This window comes from Dicentrarchus labrax, unplaced genomic scaffold, assembly GCF_905237075.1.
Source record: "Dicentrarchus labrax unplaced genomic scaffold, dlabrax2021, whole genome shotgun sequence".
Lineage (NCBI taxonomy): Eukaryota > Metazoa > Chordata > Actinopteri > Moronidae > Dicentrarchus > Dicentrarchus labrax.
This window is the reverse complement of record NW_026136713.1, coordinates 27,002,134-27,019,239: the sequence shown is the minus strand read 5'-3', so window position 1 is coordinate 27,019,239 and position 17,106 is coordinate 27,002,134. Positions and strand designations below refer to the sequence as shown.

The following is a 17,106-nucleotide window of genomic DNA, read 5'->3' as shown; positions in this document are numbered from 1 at the left end:
ACATATACACAAAAACAAAACGTTACCCAGCTCTCCCTACTCTTTGATTTATAGGTAATCAGTCATCTGGTTGCCTGAGACGACAGTTCCATACATATATTTTCCAGGCACTTCCCTCCAAGTTTTGTTTTTTAATTAAATCCAACTTTTATAGCTTTCTCAAGCTCAGGCCCTGAAGGCTGTACATCCCCAATGGACTCGCCACGGGTGAAATTAGACCATCTGCCTAATTTAACAGCTATTGCGTCTATCATGATTATAGATTTAACATCTTACTTGGCAATCAGACCACGCAGCAAACATTTCCAGAATACTCATAGAGATATTCTTTGCAGCAATGGATGTTTCTTTTACGCTAGAAAAGTGAGAATATCAAGAGATAGGCAGAGAGTTTCCCTTTTATCTGTACAATTAATAAGGTGCTTCGTACTCAAAGGGCTTAAATCTGACGAAGGCTTCATTAAATTCTGAGTTACTCGGTTGTGCTTCTCTTGTATTCTAAATAGAGGGATGGTTAATGTGAATGGAATATTAAATCCAGTACAGTGTAGATAAGACACAAAAGTATCTGGATATCAGTTGTGGTACATTCATAGTATAACTCCTTGTATTTAAAGCACTTGAGTTAAAATATTACTTTTGTGTAAGTAAAATGTGTTTCATGTCGCCTATTTTTGCCTTCCTTGTCTAACACACTCACTGTAAAACCTGATGAGTTAGTTTAACTCAAACCATTTAAGGAAATCAATTGCCTTAAACCCTTTAAGTTTATTAACTCAAACAATTTGTTCCCCTCTCCTTCAAGCAGCAGCTGTATTCATGCCTAACAGTTAAGGAACATTAAAAGGGGTATTTCAGCTAAAACTTTACTTCTAATTACCTGATTTAGAAAAACATTTTAAATGTGGTGTTTTGATAGCTTTGTGGCCCTTTGAGTAACAGTATCCATAACTTTACACAATGAAGCTGGTGACTTAAATGTCATACACATTTATGTTGCAAAAACAAGGAAATATGTTTTTTTCCACGTGTTTAGAACCCACAGGATGCAGAAACATATTGTAGTAAAAACTATGCAATTGAGCTAACTAGAATATAACTAGAATCAACTAGAAGTATTGTATCCTTCTTCAGTAATTTGCACAGAATTTGTTTAAATCAGAATTTCAATGTACTGAAGGACCATTAGTTCCCTGTATGCAAATTATTATTGGGCGTAAAATGTTTCTCACTTGATTAACTATTTTAAGCTTGCAACAAAACATGCTGACCTTTAACAATAAAACCTGTTGAAAATGTACTCCAGCTCATTTTGCAAGACCTGTAACGTCATCAAGATTCAGGAGGACAGCTTGGATAAACTCAAAGAAACCACTGAGCTTCTCACGGTATCTCAAATGGAGAGTGTAGATCAGTCCAAACAAAATGACAACCAAATCTGTCCAAGATCTGTGAGCCATTACAAACTGATCCTCTAGGACGATAGACACATGGTGAGTTTCAAAGGGAACTCTTGCAGAAACCATGTCTTCATTCCCCACTGCCACTGGTCCCTTTTGGGTTGCCTCCAACTCATCCTGAAAGGGGAATACATGTTCAGTGTTGAGTTTATTTGGACAAATCTTGCTTCTCAAGCTTATAAAAACAATAATAAAAAGGAAGCATTATGTCATCATCACTTTTCAAATGAAATTGTACATGCAAGTAGAAGCAAAATCCAAAAAAGGTAAATATGGAGGCTTAAGATAATCTATCTATGTGTGTGTGTCTGAGACCAGATTTTTCGGCACATTTAAAAAAATAGTTTAACTTGACCCCATTTAATGGATAGCCTTGAAAAACTCTTGACTATTTATTACAGGAGTTTTTGGTGTATGTGTAATCAGTTCCCTTGTCCATAGTGGTTGTGATTGACTACACTTTAAGAGATTGAGGGCTAAATCCGAAGACATCATTCTGTGTAAAACTGTATATATATGGCTTCATCAGTCTGAGTTACACTAATCAAGTGGATATCGTCCAGAGGTGTTCTTCCAGGTACAAAATTCCTTGTCCTTGGGCAAATGTGGGTTTAGGGAAAAAACACTGTTGACAAAGCTAAAAATGTCATGATGAAGATCCCTTACTCTTTAGGAAGCGACAGGAGGTGTTCTTTTTAAAACCAGTATGAACAAGAGGAACGATTACACCAACAACTCTTTATGTGGATATACAGAGATACGAGCACTACATTAAGATAGACTTGAAAACATGCAAACCTTACCCTCATCCAAATCTTATGCCAGAATAATACATTTCTCTAAATCTCTGTAGCACTTAACAGTAAAAAATAGTTAAAAAGACATATCAAGGTATATAATATATGAAGGTATGAAGCTATGGATATGGGAAAAGGAAAATACAAAAATGCCTTGCAAGACCTCTGATGAATCCCCCTTTAAATACAGAGGCAGCAGCAGGGGCTACTGTTCTGGCTGCAGTGATGTAGGGTCTGCTCCTCACATTCAACAGCAATGAAATGCATTAAAAATATTCTTACCTGTTCTAATATGTGACGCGTTCCATCAAAATGAGTCGGACGTCACAGCGGCCCGTTTGTGTAGAAACACGTTTTTACAAGAAAATACAATTTTGGGCTATTTTCAGTTTTTACATGTTTCTAATTAAATAAAGTCTCAGCTTTCATACAATGTCAAAATTAATGTAAAATACAAAGGATAAATATAGCTAGCATAAATAAAATGAAACAGGTGTCAGATTTCAAAACACCGGCTAGCGTGTTTGTGTCATCTGCGTCATCTGTCAACTGTCAGTTTAGATAGACACAGACACGGAGACAGATTGACAGCCTAGACAAAATGAATTTTCGCGACGACGACATTGCTCGACTTTTAAATTCAATTCCTGTAAGACATGCTACTTCAGACGACAACTGGATCGACCTTATTACGGACTATTTCACCGCACCGGCAGCTGAGAGTGAGAGTGACAGCGACGGCTCGACCTCTGAGTCTAACTCGGATTTCGCGCTACCGACACTGGCCGGCTCCGATCGTGATGGCGAAGAAAGTGAGTGTGACGGAGGCGAGGAGGAAGATATTCCACTTGTGGCTGACCCGATGGTAGCATACAATGTCTCTGATTATAATTATGTAAAGCACTTTGAATTGTAAGTTTATTTACTTGAATATAAACTGTTTATAAATGTCTTTCAATTCATTTGGAATATGGCGGAATGTTGATTGTTATCTTTAGAGCCCTTTTTCTCAAAAACAAGGTTTGGTGACAGTCGACCTTTGGAAGAGCGTGTCTCATACAATTTTGGAGTAGAAAAATAATGTTGGTATCACCATAAAGCTGAGACTTTCCTCTTTACCGCCATGAAGAAAACTCAAAATGTGTTTCTGGGTCAAAGTGACTCAAAATGATGGAGCAGGTCACATATGCCATCCAAACCTCTTCTATCTTCTCCCCAGAACTTCCAGTCTTCCTCTTCTTGTAGAGTTTTAGCAGCTGAGGTAGTGAAATGGTGATCATATTAAAACTCAGGCTTTTTTCAGATAAAGCATTGCTACAATGATGACTTGGACAACATTTCAAGTTCTTTATTCTAGACTGTACTCACTTGGGCTTCACAAAGGAGTGCAGGCCATCCGTCTTTCGGGAGGTTTGGCAATGGGAGCAGCTTCGTTCATAATTTCTTCACGCCTGAGTGCATAGGTGCGCTGCATATGTAGATGGATGAGAATCATGTCTCTTTCCATCGATCATAGTCCTCTGGGTCTCCAATGTGTCCTTAGTTTCTCCATGGGGATAATTGGAAAGGAAATTCACATCCCCTCTTTTGGGCCTCTTGACTTTGGCCCTGGCTGCTGCACCCTCTGGATTGATTTTGCTGTGCTTTCCTGCATTCATAGCCACATCCTTTATGCCAGCTGTAGTTGTCCATCTTTTGTCTTTCTTTTCTAGGAAGACATGACAGTAATGTTACATAACTTGCTAACACACAATAGGCCTATATGTACCTTATGTCTACAGTGCATGGATAAAGGACAACATGGTTCAGTCCTATTTATAACATGGGGTTGTGGCACAATTCAGCCTTTTGTGGCCTAAATGAGTATTACAAAAACAAAAACAAAATTATTATTTAATTTTTATTAAATTATCCTGACAAAAAAAATATCAGGAACTATTATCCTGACAAAACCTTTTCACCTGTTCTTAAGTCATAAACACAGGTGAGAAAAGATTTAGATCAAGATAAAAGTCACAACAGCAATCTTAATCGGTCGGACCTAGTAACATCCCTGTATCATTTTCAACACGACAAACATGCACATAGTTTGTTCATTCCTAAAAATAACCACAGCTTTCATAATAGAGTATAGCCTTAATACATGATCTTTTTATGTGTTCTCATGGTGTTACTTCCCTCGGAGAGATGATTTAAGTTTAAAAAGTACCACCACAGTTGACTCACTGTGATAAATGTAAATTCAGTGAGAGCGGAGAGAGCATGACATGCAGTAGATTATACGTATCACTCATATCTAACACACAGTGATCTTCCTTTGCTCTAGTATGAGGTTTGCATTTCATTTCTTCTGCCCACCAACACCGTTGACAGACAACATATCTTTCACTTTTATGGCAACAGCAGATTATTTTCAAAGTTTGTCCGGGTGCCACTGAAGTCATGTTTTGAAAGATGTGCCATGTGGTGATGTATGTTTTCATAGAAATACTATGGTGATGGATTCATTGTACACAGCTTTCACGTATATAAATAATACAATGTAGGCAATTAAAGGTAAATGTACTGCTAAAGGTCATTTCTTACAAAAACCTACACACAAAGTTTGTTAATCCAACAGCAAGAAGACTCTTCACTGCAGTTTACCACAGTCTAAATGTGGACCTACTCAGAATTAATTTCATGAATGGTCAAGATTAGGAAGTGCATTCAGAGTGACAGCTCAGGTGAGACGGTTTGCCGACAAAGCGAGAGAGGTGAGATTGAGATGGTTTGGATGTGCAGAGGAAAGATGTTGGGTATATCGGGAGAAGGATGCTGAAGATGGAGCTGCCAGGCCAGAGGAAAACAGGAAGGTCAAAGACCAGGTTTATGGATGCGATGAGGGGATGCATGCAGGTGGTTGGTGTGACAGAGGGAGATGCAGGGGACATGAAGAGATGGAAACAGATCATCCACTGTGGTGACCTCTTACAGGAGCAGTCGAAAGAAGAAACTGAGAGTGAAGAGGATGAACTGCAAGTAAGCTGCTTATTGAGCACCAGAATCCATCAAAGTAATTAAGGACTAAGAATGAACAGAGTTTGCCTTGCAAATGAGTTTGCCTTGCAAATGTTGATTTCCCCAACTTCTTCATTCTAAATAAACACTTATTTTCATCCTGTCTCTGATAAGTTTGGAATTTAAATGTTTTCTTGAAGTAATTGGCCTACTCATGTGCAGGTGCACAGTGAATACACTCTGAATACTACTCAAGTAAGTACACTTGTACACTTTCATCTGCAGTCCCTGGCAGGTTAATGCCATACAATACAACATACAAAAATACATAAGCAGATAAACATATGAGGACAGACAAAGCCACGTTAGCACAGTGCACATAAGCACAGGTAAAAGCACTTAATGCACTGACAATAGGAAACACAATGACAAAATCATATGAAATATAAGACATTAAAGGAAACATACAAAAGCTCATAACCACAGACAATAAGTGAAACAATGACAGACACACTATGCCATATTGTTTTGATACTCTAAATGCATTTTGCTGATAACACTTGCATACTTTTACTTAAGTGAGATTTCCAATGCAGGACTTTTACTTGGTATTTTACTAAGTAAAGGATCTGAATACTTCTTTCACCACAGCTCAGCAGAACTGACCAATCTGGCTTTACACACATACTGAAAACACAAACAGACATGGGAGATAATAGGTTGCTTCTGCTTATCTTTCTCTCACTGCACGTCTGTTTTAAACACACGTAGGCTGTGTAATTACTGTCAGCGTCACCAGTGTGTTTTATCCGCTGGCCTGAACAGTGACAGCAGGTAACAGTGGGTGTTTAAATGAGCTTTAAAACTGCTGTAATTATCAAACACTGGATTCACAGAGAGATTTGCTCTAAAATAGGATATCTACTGTGACAAAAAGGGGACATTTGCTATTTTAAAATGACTGACAGCATAAAATGAAACTAATACCACGATGATGTAACAGGTAGTACAGTAGAAAAGGATGAAAATGAGAACAGTATCGATGAGTTCTAAGGTCAACCTAATGTTTACTGGATATCTGAAGAGCACTGTCACTGTCTTTATTGAGCAAATTACTTCATGCATGGATGGATAGATGGATAGATGGATGGAGAGATATGTAGACAAACAAATTACAAAGTTATCATCCTTGTGGTCCCATCAACTACACCATTCTCTAATCCACAGGGCCCGGATCAACACTGATAGGTCAGTGTATTGATTAGGCCTGAGGAAATTTTCCATGGCACTGTGATGGCCTTCGGGAGAACAGAGAATACACTGACAAGACCACATTGATCTTTCTACTTACATGTATACATCCACCACAGACTGAATAGGACAGGAAGAACAAAGAGAGGTGGAAAACACATGTGTAGAGAATGGACTGAAAGTTCATTAAGTAGTGCATGGGTGAGACTTCTTTGTTTGATCTCCTTTAAAAGAAGAAGATGATATACTTTATAAATCCCCAATGGGAAATTCCTTTTTCTGTGGTCTGTGCTGGATTTGAACTGACTAGTCCCCACAGACTGAGCTACTACCGCCCCTAAAGTTGGGGTTAATGGCTAGTCCTGACATTCGTCCTGATGGTTCTCAGATATTAATACAATACGTTTCAGAAGGAATGTTGAAAGTATAAACACTCCAGAAGTAAGCTGTACTGCAACAAGACAGTCTACCAGGAATTGTTGAGATTGAGTAAAGACTGAGTCCAAAGAGATTCGAGTTAAAATGAGAGAGACCAAGTGAAGACAAGAAGAGACAGAAAACCAAGAAGGTTTCTGTCATTGGCAATGAGCAGAGTTCTGGCAGCCAGGCATTCAATTGCAAGTGACATTGATTATCAGTGTCAATGCCCGTTCTAGATGGATTTTTAATTAAACCAATACCTGTTTTCTGAACAAGTGCACTTCATCACTGGTTTTGTTTGAAGGAGAAAGTTACTTCAGAAAAAAAAAACATATTGCTGGACTTGGTCGAGACCAACTAGAATATATGGCGAGATCAAGGGCCAGGTCTGAATGCAAATACCGACGAGTTGTATCCTGTGTTGATGCAAATAAATCTTGCGCGTGGAGTGAAACTGTCAATTCTCTTTGCTTTCTGTGAGTCTGTGTCACCATTCTGGGTACCTTCAGTGGGAGTTTGTGGTCTCTCACTATAGTCAGATAGCTAAAAGTTTAAATCAGATAGACATCAATGAGATGCACTGAGACAAGAAATATTAAACCACAACATATGCTACGCATAAATGTTATTAATTTTGTATATTTTCCCCTTTTATTCTGTCTTTTTATCTCTGATTAATAATGCCTTTAAAGACTAGTTAAATGAGTTGGTAGATATAAATGAGTTTACAGCCGAGGACCCATTGAAATGAGCCACACTCTTAGCAGTTTCTATAAATATTTTAGTTGTTTTTCTTGTTTTGAATCATTCCCTGTATGTCCTACAGTTTATCCTGGACACATGTAAACTCACTGAACCACAAAACCATCTGGCTCCATCTGATCCACATCAGAACAGACCAATCTGATGCCATTTAGGCAGATGTACAATGGTCCAAATCAGATGAGGAACCCAGACAACATGTTAGGGTCATTTCACGGAAAAACAGCGGGGCAGCAGTGGCCTCGGGGATATAGATGCCAGCTTGTGACTGGAAGGTCATGACTTAAATCCCCAGATCCCCTAGGGAAAAAAAAAAAATCTGGACCATAGAAAGTGGATGAGGGAAGTTCCCCCTCCCTGAGAAACTACTGGCACGGTTCCCATGAGTGAAGTAAATACAGGGATAACTATCTATTTATTTCACACTGATGGCCACTAATGAATTTTTCTGTTTTATGTAGTATGTTTAATGTTCTGTGGTCGTTTTTGTCAACCTGCCTAGGGATAACATTATGCAAATTAGCTGTTAGCTAACATTGGTGCAATTACTTTTAATTGTGCATTGTCCCTGCAAAAATAAACAAACACAAAAAAAATGAGAAGGGCAACTGTCTGGGATAAAAAATATATTTGTAATATTATTTGAGGATAAAGTCATCACTTTACAAGAGAGTAATGAGGAATAATTATGAGAATAAAGTTATATTCGGGGAAAGAAAGTAGTATTTTGAGGATAAGTGGTAATTTAAGAGACAAATTCAGGTTTGGGGGACATTTGGAAAATGTTAATGTTATCCAATCCAATCCAACTTTATTTGTTAAGCACAAGAATGTATGAAAGTATAACAGAAGCAGCCATACAGACATTTCCAAATGACCCCCTCATTATAAGGCATAATGTGGCAGTCATTTGGTTAAGTGATTAATTTATTTTATTTCAGGTTGTCTGTATCAACAAAGTTTGAAAACACAAAATTTTATTTTGGCCTTTAAGAAATAACATTTAGAAAATCAAATGGGAGTTTTGCATTGCAAAATGTCAGAGGTACACTTGCAAGCTTCTCACTTAACTTGAGTGAACGGAACACTAATAATATCATCAGGTTTTAGATGCAGAAAGATTTAATTATTTGAAAACCTTCCATAAGCAAGCCATAAATTCAAAGCCTCTCACTGTCTGATTCGAATATAACAGAAAAATACTGCAGACAGAAGAGGGGAAGAGAGGTAAAGATCACAGAAGAGAGATAAAAAGCCACAAAAGATAAGAAATATTAATAGGAGCAGCAGGAAGGAAACTGAACAAGACCCGTAAGTGAAGTTAAAAGAGGTTGGATTATTTTAAGAAACACATCCGAGGATTTCCAGGTCATTGCATCTGTGAGGTGGTGTGAGTATGATGATAGATGAAGGCGAAGTAATAAAGTAGCTTCCCCGCTGCTGTCTGCAGGAGTGATACCTCCAGATTGTTGCCAGCGTCCCTGAGAGGTTTTACGTCTGAGGCCAAATGATGTTCATACGCCATCAACAGCAGACACCAGCATACAGTAAAACTTCAGTCAGGGACATGTACATGCTCCTGACATGCTGCTGCACAGATTATTTCAATATTAAATCATTCAACGCAATTCCAGGTTTCATTGTATTTAGGTTATTTGACGATTCTTGCAAACTGTTAAAAACTCATTGAACAACATCGATGGCAGTAAAATGGTTTTATACCAACAGCTACACATCACAGCAGTTTTAAATACGTATTGTTCTTCTTCTATCTTCTTGTGAACAATTTTATGAAGTCTCCTTTTTTTTGAGGATGCAGCTTGAATTACACAATATAGTGTACAATAGACCCAACCGTGTGTATATAGTTTGGGACTGTGTCTGTTCATAGAGTGACATTTAAAACGGAATATGTTATGTTTTTAGGCTTAATGTTACAGAAGCATCAGCACATCGGTTCTGGTCAAGTGCAACTTCTGGAACCTGCCTCAACTGCAGTTTTTGCTATTTCATCATTTTTACAGCCATGGAGGTTGCCGCTTGGCTAAAATGAGCTTATTAGCAATAAACACAAAGTCCAGGTGAGATGATGGGAGACTGGAACCATGCAGCTAACATGGCTAAAAACATTGTACACTTCACAAGCTCCATAGTTTTATCAAGTTAAGATTAAAAGACTGGCTTTGTAGTTCTCTGAACCCCTGACATCCTTCTAAAAGTTAATTACTGTTATCAATGAATGTCCATAAGGAGGGGCTTGGCAGAATGAGTACTGCACATCACACATAACCGCAACATTGCTGGTTTGCACCCAGCTACCTTTGTTGTATGTCTCACCCCTGGTTTCCTGTCTGCCGCTTCACTCTCAATTTGTGCAATAAAGCTGAAAATGCCAAAAAAATAATCTTAAACTGAACTAATTACTTGCTCCTTGGTCTGTGGCCTAATTCCTAAGTCCATTCAAACATATTATTAGCTCTCCTGCTAACCTCAGTGGAGGTAAAAACATGCTGCTGACCTACTTTTAGTGTTTTAAGTAACGAACCTCTTGTAAAGCAGAAAAAACACTCTAAAGCACAGCGCACATCAAAGTTATTAGGTTGAATCATTAGATTGAACACTAATTAACATAAGATATAAAAGCTCAGAGTTTTCAGAGCTACCTAACTAAGAACTCCAAAGAGGCCAAATCTGCAGGTGCATTTTTAACACAAAAACAAATCTTTAAAGCAGTTTTTGCAGTGCGCCCTGCTGGCCTAAAAGTTTAAAGCGCCAAACCATGAACTGCAACGTCCCCAGACTGGACTCAACTATGAACCAAACCTTGTTCCATGTTGTTCCCCCTCTCTTTTTCACCTAATTTTCTCTGAGCTGTCTATCGCCTGTCTAATAAAGGTGTACATTGCTGCAAAAAAACAGCGTTTGCAATTGTGATTTAGCGGCTGACACTGTCCTCCAAAAACAGCTCCAGTTCTTTCTGCAAAATGCCAGATTGTGACTACTTGACTCGTCACGTAGCCACCAGAGCTGATCGCTGCAGTGCAATGCTGGTGATTCCACCAGAAGCGGCTCCAGTACCTAGTTTATTTGTGAAAGGAAGCTGCATGAAGCTGCACAGTGCAGATCAATTTCAGTCCAATCCACAATACTTTATTTGTCCCTCGAGGGACAATTAAGCAATAGCTTAGCAATAGCAATAGATATGTTGTGATTATATCACAGCTAAGGGGCGTGGTTCAGCCGAAACGAAGCCACCACTGATCAATAAGTTAGTCCACCACAGAGGGGCGAAGTTGACCTTAAATGTTTCAGTTTTACAGCAGATTGTTAGACCAACATTTTTTCATCAAGCGGAGTGATACCCAATTGTGACAGTTTACCCCATACAGACCAATGATCGTAAAAACAGCCACAACAAAACTCAATGTAGCCTACTTACCCATTGTAGAAGCACATAAAAGCAAAACAAAACAACATATTTGCTTTTACACTATGAACCCTGAGATCCACAGGTAGTATCCTTTTCACCCATGGTGAGGCACTTTTTCTCACTCTGGTCCTCGTCTGTGGAACAGCCTTCCTGAGGATCTGAGGGCAGCACACAGAGTTGATATTTTTAAAAGCAAACATAAGACTAATGTTTGTAGTCTGGCTTTCAATTGATTTTTATTTATTTATTTGTCATTATTATTATTGTTATTATTATTATTATTATTATTATCATTATTATTGTTGTTATTTTTATGGTATTAATAGTAGTAGTATTTATATGTTCCCCTTTTTCTATTTACTTTAGAAACTATTTACTGTTACTTTAATTTGTGCATTTATTTATGTATACATTTTAATCTGTTTTATTACTTTGTTTAGATATTTGTACATCTGACTTGATGATATAGCGTTTTCTCACATTCACATTTTACCATGACAGAAAATAACACAGCAAAACACAACACAAAATGTGTAATGGGGTTTCCTCAGCATCTTTCAGCTCATTGTTTTGGTTTTAACGACCCACAACGTTACTGTTTTGGTTCACTCTCAAAGAAAAAAAATTATATTAACTATACATTGTTAAATTAAAGACATACTATATAAAAATATTTCTGATTACATAATCCCATCTAGTGTCCTTAACAGATTACTTTTCCACATACGTCATCAACAAATGTAACAGCTCAGCTGTGAGAAGGACTGGATACATACAGGTATATTAAATATATATATTAATTACTTACATTAAATGTATTTATATCAAATGTCTGGAAAGTTACACATTTAGTGTGTTAAAATGACTAATTAGTCAATTAGTAACACACATGTTTTTGATGGTGGGAGGAAACCGGAGCACCCGGAGGAAACCCACACATACACGGGGAGAACATGCAAACTCCTCACAGAAAGGCTCAGGACCTTCTTGCTGTGAGGCAGCAGTGCTAACCACTGAGCCACCGTGCTGTCCTAGTTGATGTTAATGGCTGCTCATCCATATATGGGGAAGTAGTGATGGAAGGTGTTCGTTATTCCTCTCACCAAACGTCTTAGCCAGCCGTCGTTGTCAGCGTTGTCGTTTGGCTGGACGTCCACCTCTCCATTGTTGTCCTCCAATCCGGCAGCCAGGGAGGCGGTTCTTCTCCTGAACCCGGAACACTGCGGGCTCAGTGTTGGTGGTTCCTCTTCGGACATCTGGACACAGATGTGGGCCCTCTGAGGAGGGCTCTGGGCAAAGAAAGGATGCTGCAGAACCTCCAGGGGTTTGATCCGCTGTTCTGGATCAAGCTCCAGCATCCTCTTGATCAGGTCAACCAACAGACGCTGTTCAGTTTGATGGTCACTGTCCATCATCAGATGCTCAAGGTCATCAAGGCTCTTGAGCCTTTGGCATCTGGTCTCGTTCGCGTAGACCCCCGTCTCATACGCAAACTGTTCAGGTGACTTGAACATCCAGCGCTGCTGGCCGTGGCGTTGCTCTCTGAAATAATATTCAGTGCCCATGCCACGGTCCAGCACATCATCTGCCGGTTGGCCCTGAGTTTCTAGGATGAACCTCAGCACATCATAGTCTGTGTCCCCAGGGTAGAGTGGGCTCCCGGTTGCCAGCTCCGCAGCAACCAGACCCAGAGACCACATGTCTATAGCCTCATCAAATGGTAGATGAAGCATCACCTCCGGTGCCCTGTACCATGTGGTCTGTACACAGACTCCAGGCTCCACAGCGGATACTGGACGTGCCAGACCAAAGTCAATAAGTTTGACTTTAAGTGGCTGCTTCTTACTGTCCACAATCATCACATTGTCCGGCTTGAGGTCGGCATGTACAATGTCCATAGACCTCAAGTGGGACAGGGTTGTGGCCAGCTGAAAAAGGATGGGTCTCAGCTCCGCCATGGAAAGACCCCGGAAGTCTCTGCCTACCATGTAGGAATATAAACTTTGATCCAGCAGTTCAAAGTTGAGGCAGATGTGGTCTCTGTCAAAGAAATAGCCATTCCACTTGACGATGTTGCAGGTGTCCGGATCCAGACACTGCAACCGCTTTAGGATGGCTATCTCAGCTCTAGCCTGGTGAAAAACGGAGGGAAGGTTTTTATTCACCTTGATGGCCTCCATCTCATCAGTGACCAGGTTGTGGCATTTGGTCACAAAGCCAAAGCCACCCTCTCCGAGGAAGGACTCCACCTTGTGGCACTCGGCGAGTAAGCTGCCTTTGTAGATCTTGAGCTCCTCTGCGTGAAAGAAAGAGAGAGAAGATAATGTTAGTCAAGTTTGTCCATCAGAGCATAACATAGTGGACAGGAAAAATATAAAGAAAAAGAACTACATTCACACTGACAATATATGATAGTTAAGTATTAAACACAAGGTGTACTTTTTCTGTACTGTGTTCCTGAATGCATCCCTACACAACTATTTGACATTATCCCTTTAATGAAAAGGTGACATTAAACTAATAATAGTTGAATAACATTCCGGCATACAATTTTCCATTAAAATATCACAACTGTATAGATTGTTACATGATAATATTAAATACGTTAATAACTACTACAAGAGAAATAAAGCAGAAGGATAATGAAACGTACCGGCAGTTTCGTTCAGTGACATTCTGAAGGATGTTGTGTTATGTTAGTTGTGTCTTTCGAGCCGTTAACCAAACGTAAAAGAAGATGCTTTGTTTGCGGTGTGAAGGTGTGATTTGTCCTTAAAGTGTCTCTATTACACATTCTTCCTGTGACATCACAACTTTAAGGCTTTATGACATCACAGGGTTCCATCAGATCAAAGTACTCAACATTCTAATGTGTGTGCGTGTGCGTGTGCGTGTGTGTGTGTGTGTGTGTGTGTGTGTGTGTGTGTGTGTGTGTAGGTGTGTGTGTGTGTGAGTGTGTGTGCACTTTGTGTTATATTTTGCTTGTATGAAAAGTGCTGTACAAATAAAGATACAGACATTCTTTCTCTAACCATAACCAAATTTCAACCCGAACCATGATCTTTCTTTAACCCAAAGCCATGGTCGAGTAAGATCAGAAAATGCTTTTATTTTTGTAGAAATTGTCTGTAACTGTTTCAGACAGTACTGACCATTAAAACTATCCTGGTGATAGAGGTATATGATTCCAATGTGTTTTCTTTGTGCAGTGCCTAAAATGGATGCAGTATCACATGTTCTCTGAACACTATTCATCTGTTGCATAACACTGAAATATTTACTGGAAAACTGTGTTTTTTGTAGATCACAGTTAAGCTGGAACACTAAAATGTAACCTGTCAGTGACATCCAGCATCCTCCAAAGAGAATATCTGCTCTCCACATCTGTTTCAGCCCCCAATAATATCAGGGGTGTGCTGTCAAACGCTCAGTTTAATGTTTTTGTCCGGTGAGTCACTGAGCTGGCGGTGGAGTGACACTGACATTTATGGTGTGATTCAGGTGGAGAGAGAGCCAGAAAGAAGAATCTAAACTTGGACCGCACAAAAGAGTTTAGTCTCATCCCACATTGTGCGTGACTAAGGCGTACGTAGACAGACATATTTTTGTTTGTTTGTAGATTTATGTGTTTTGTTGCCTTTTTCTTTTTTTCAGTAGTTAGATTTTTGTCTGTATATATTTTTTTAGATTTTCTGTATATGTATGCTTGTTTTTTGAAATATATTTTTGCAGGCTTTTTGCGTTTATTGGATAAGACAGCTGAAGCTAGACAGTAGAGGGGGAGAGAGAGGGGATGACACGCAGCAAAGAGCCACAGGTCGGATTTAAACCCGGTAGCTGCAGCAAGGACACAGCCGTAGTACATGGGGCGACAGCTCTACCAGGTGAGCTATCAGGGCGCCCCATGTATGCTTGTTTTAATGTGTACGTGGACTGCATGCATCTGTGTACAAACCTTATGTGTTTTTTTTGCATATTAATTGTGGATATCTGCCTGTCTCTCTGCTGGTGTACAGCCATTTGTGTGGTAATACTTTGTGTGTGTGTGTGTGTGTGTGTGTTTCTATTAATGGCCCTGCTGTGTGTGTGTGTACTTCATTATGGGCACAACTGTCAGTTTGCTGGCACTGCAAAAACATGTCATGCGTGTCCACTAAATCAGAGTAATTCTACTGTCTGACTCACTTAACACACATCAGTTAGTAGGTTGTGTTGTCGTCCGGGGAGAGAAGAGGAGGCCAGCAGTGTGACAGCTACACAACCATCTGACTTGTCGGGTTCTCCAACAGACTGGTTTGAAAATGAGATCCCGGGAATGATCTCAACGGGGTTAGAACTGAACTTGATTCTTATTCATTCTTATTTTATTCTTATAGCTCGTGTGGTAATGATCATAATGGTCCATCTTTGTCTTTATTCTACACACAAAGCTCAAGCTTTACAACTAGGATTAAATTTAGACTGCTCATTGTTACAGCCCCAGGTTATGAATACGTCCATATTAAATGATTCCACACCTCACATTTTACGGTCAGTGCCAACATCCAGGAGTCCAAAGATTAAAAACAAATCCGACTCCAGTACTTCTAAAGCTCATTATTAACATGTTATATCTTATTTGTTTAAGGGCCCAGTGTGTTACATTTAGGAAGATAATAACCTGAAAAAGCGTTCTCTTACCTTATGCTTACTGGCTACACCTGCAGTGCACCAACAGCAACCGGGTGCACCCCCAACCAATCCACCCTCCAGCTTCCTGTGTGTGAGTGGCAAAACAAGACAGTGAGCTTTCGTTATAGGATTGTGTGGGATTGTTTCTGCAATCACACCGGTCCTTTAATCCAAACAAATACCTCAACAAAAAATCTCAACAAACCGCGTCTTGGTTATAGTTTTATATTTAGTGGACACACATGAAAGTGGTATTGGTATGTTTTCAGAATCCTTCAGTATGAATGTTCTTGTCTGGTGATGGGGTTGCAGAGAGTATGCAGTGTGAAAAATACCATTCCATGTCATAGTATGAGGAAACACCAAAAGTGTTCTTTCAGATACACCCAGACCCTCTATATCTGGAGCCAATGGCCTAACTTTCAACCAAATTTCATTGAAATATGTGAATACCTTTTTGAAATATCCTCTTCACTAACAAACAAACAAGAGCTGAACACCCCACGGAGGTGAAAACTATAAAAAAGCTGTTGACCTCTCTTTTAGCATAACTGAACCTCTCATCAGGCAAAAAAAAAAAAAAAACTTTAACTCCTTTAAAGCACGCTGCTCATCAGAGCCATTAAGTGGAGTCATTAAGTCGAATGCTCATTAATAGAATCTCAGCAATAAAAGACGTCTGGGAATCAGTTTTTTCAGAATTTTCAAAGCAACATGAATAGGACCTGTGGCAGGAATGCAATATACATCACCTAGGACTGCACTGTGTGCTACATTATAGCAATTTTACTCCGAGACTTGGTTTGGAGCAAGTTGTGGATATTGTCTGGTGACGCAAACATGTGTAAACTACAATGAGAAATGGATTCTGAGAAGACCAGCAGAGAAAACACTGGTCGCAGCAGCCAGATATTAATCCGCCTTGTATAGCTGCAGAGAAACAGCAGGACACATCTGGAACCTGCTGGTCTTGTTGTTGTCAATGCTCAGAGTTTCCCTGCAGACAACAAATGTTTTTGTTGCCAATAATGGCGAGAAGAGGACTTGGTTACTAACTAGCTCTGAGATCTTGAGATGTTTGGATGTATCTGGGGATGAGAGGACTGCACACAACATTGCACCTGCATTAATGATCAACACAGACTCTCAGCTCTTCAGATGACTGGCTCACGGTGTAGATGTTAAAACTGCCCTGCAAAAAAGGTCTGTTTAATGCACAACAACAACAACCAGAGGTAGCAAATGTGCTGCATTGTGAGGCACAATGGTGGTCTGCAGTCTGAGAGAATTTTGCCTTAAAGAATTCCCTGAAGTT

General features: G+C 39.5%; 2 protein-coding genes across 2 annotated transcripts in view; both read right to left on the bottom strand.

Annotated features, from left to right (window-relative positions):
* The window catches only part of LOC127374565 (uncharacterized), a 323,387-nt gene that overhangs the window by 12,866 nt on the left and 293,415 nt on the right, over positions 1-17,106 (bottom strand). The gene's annotated exons all lie outside the window — the stretch shown is intronic.
* Positions 9,986-12,986, bottom strand: LOC127374575 (homeodomain-interacting protein kinase 1-like). The gene is made up of 2 exons (XM_051420099.1): positions 12,224-12,986; positions 9,986-11,278 (listed from the first exon to the last, which is right to left on the bottom strand). Exons 1-2 carry the CDS (start codon positions 12,977-12,979, stop codon positions 11,126-11,128), a joined length of 909 nt encoding a protein of 302 aa, XP_051276059.1. The 5' UTR covers positions 12,980-12,986; the 3' UTR covers positions 9,986-11,125.

Coding starts and splice junctions, on each gene's coding strand:
- LOC127374575 (XM_051420099.1), bottom strand. CDS start 12,979: ATGATTGTGGACAGTAAGAAGCAGCCACTTAAAGTCAAACTTATTGAC. Junction 11,279..12,223: donor ACGGCTGGCTAAGACGTTTG/GTGAGAGGAATA, acceptor TGCTGCCCTCAG/ATCCTCAGGAAGGCTGTTCC.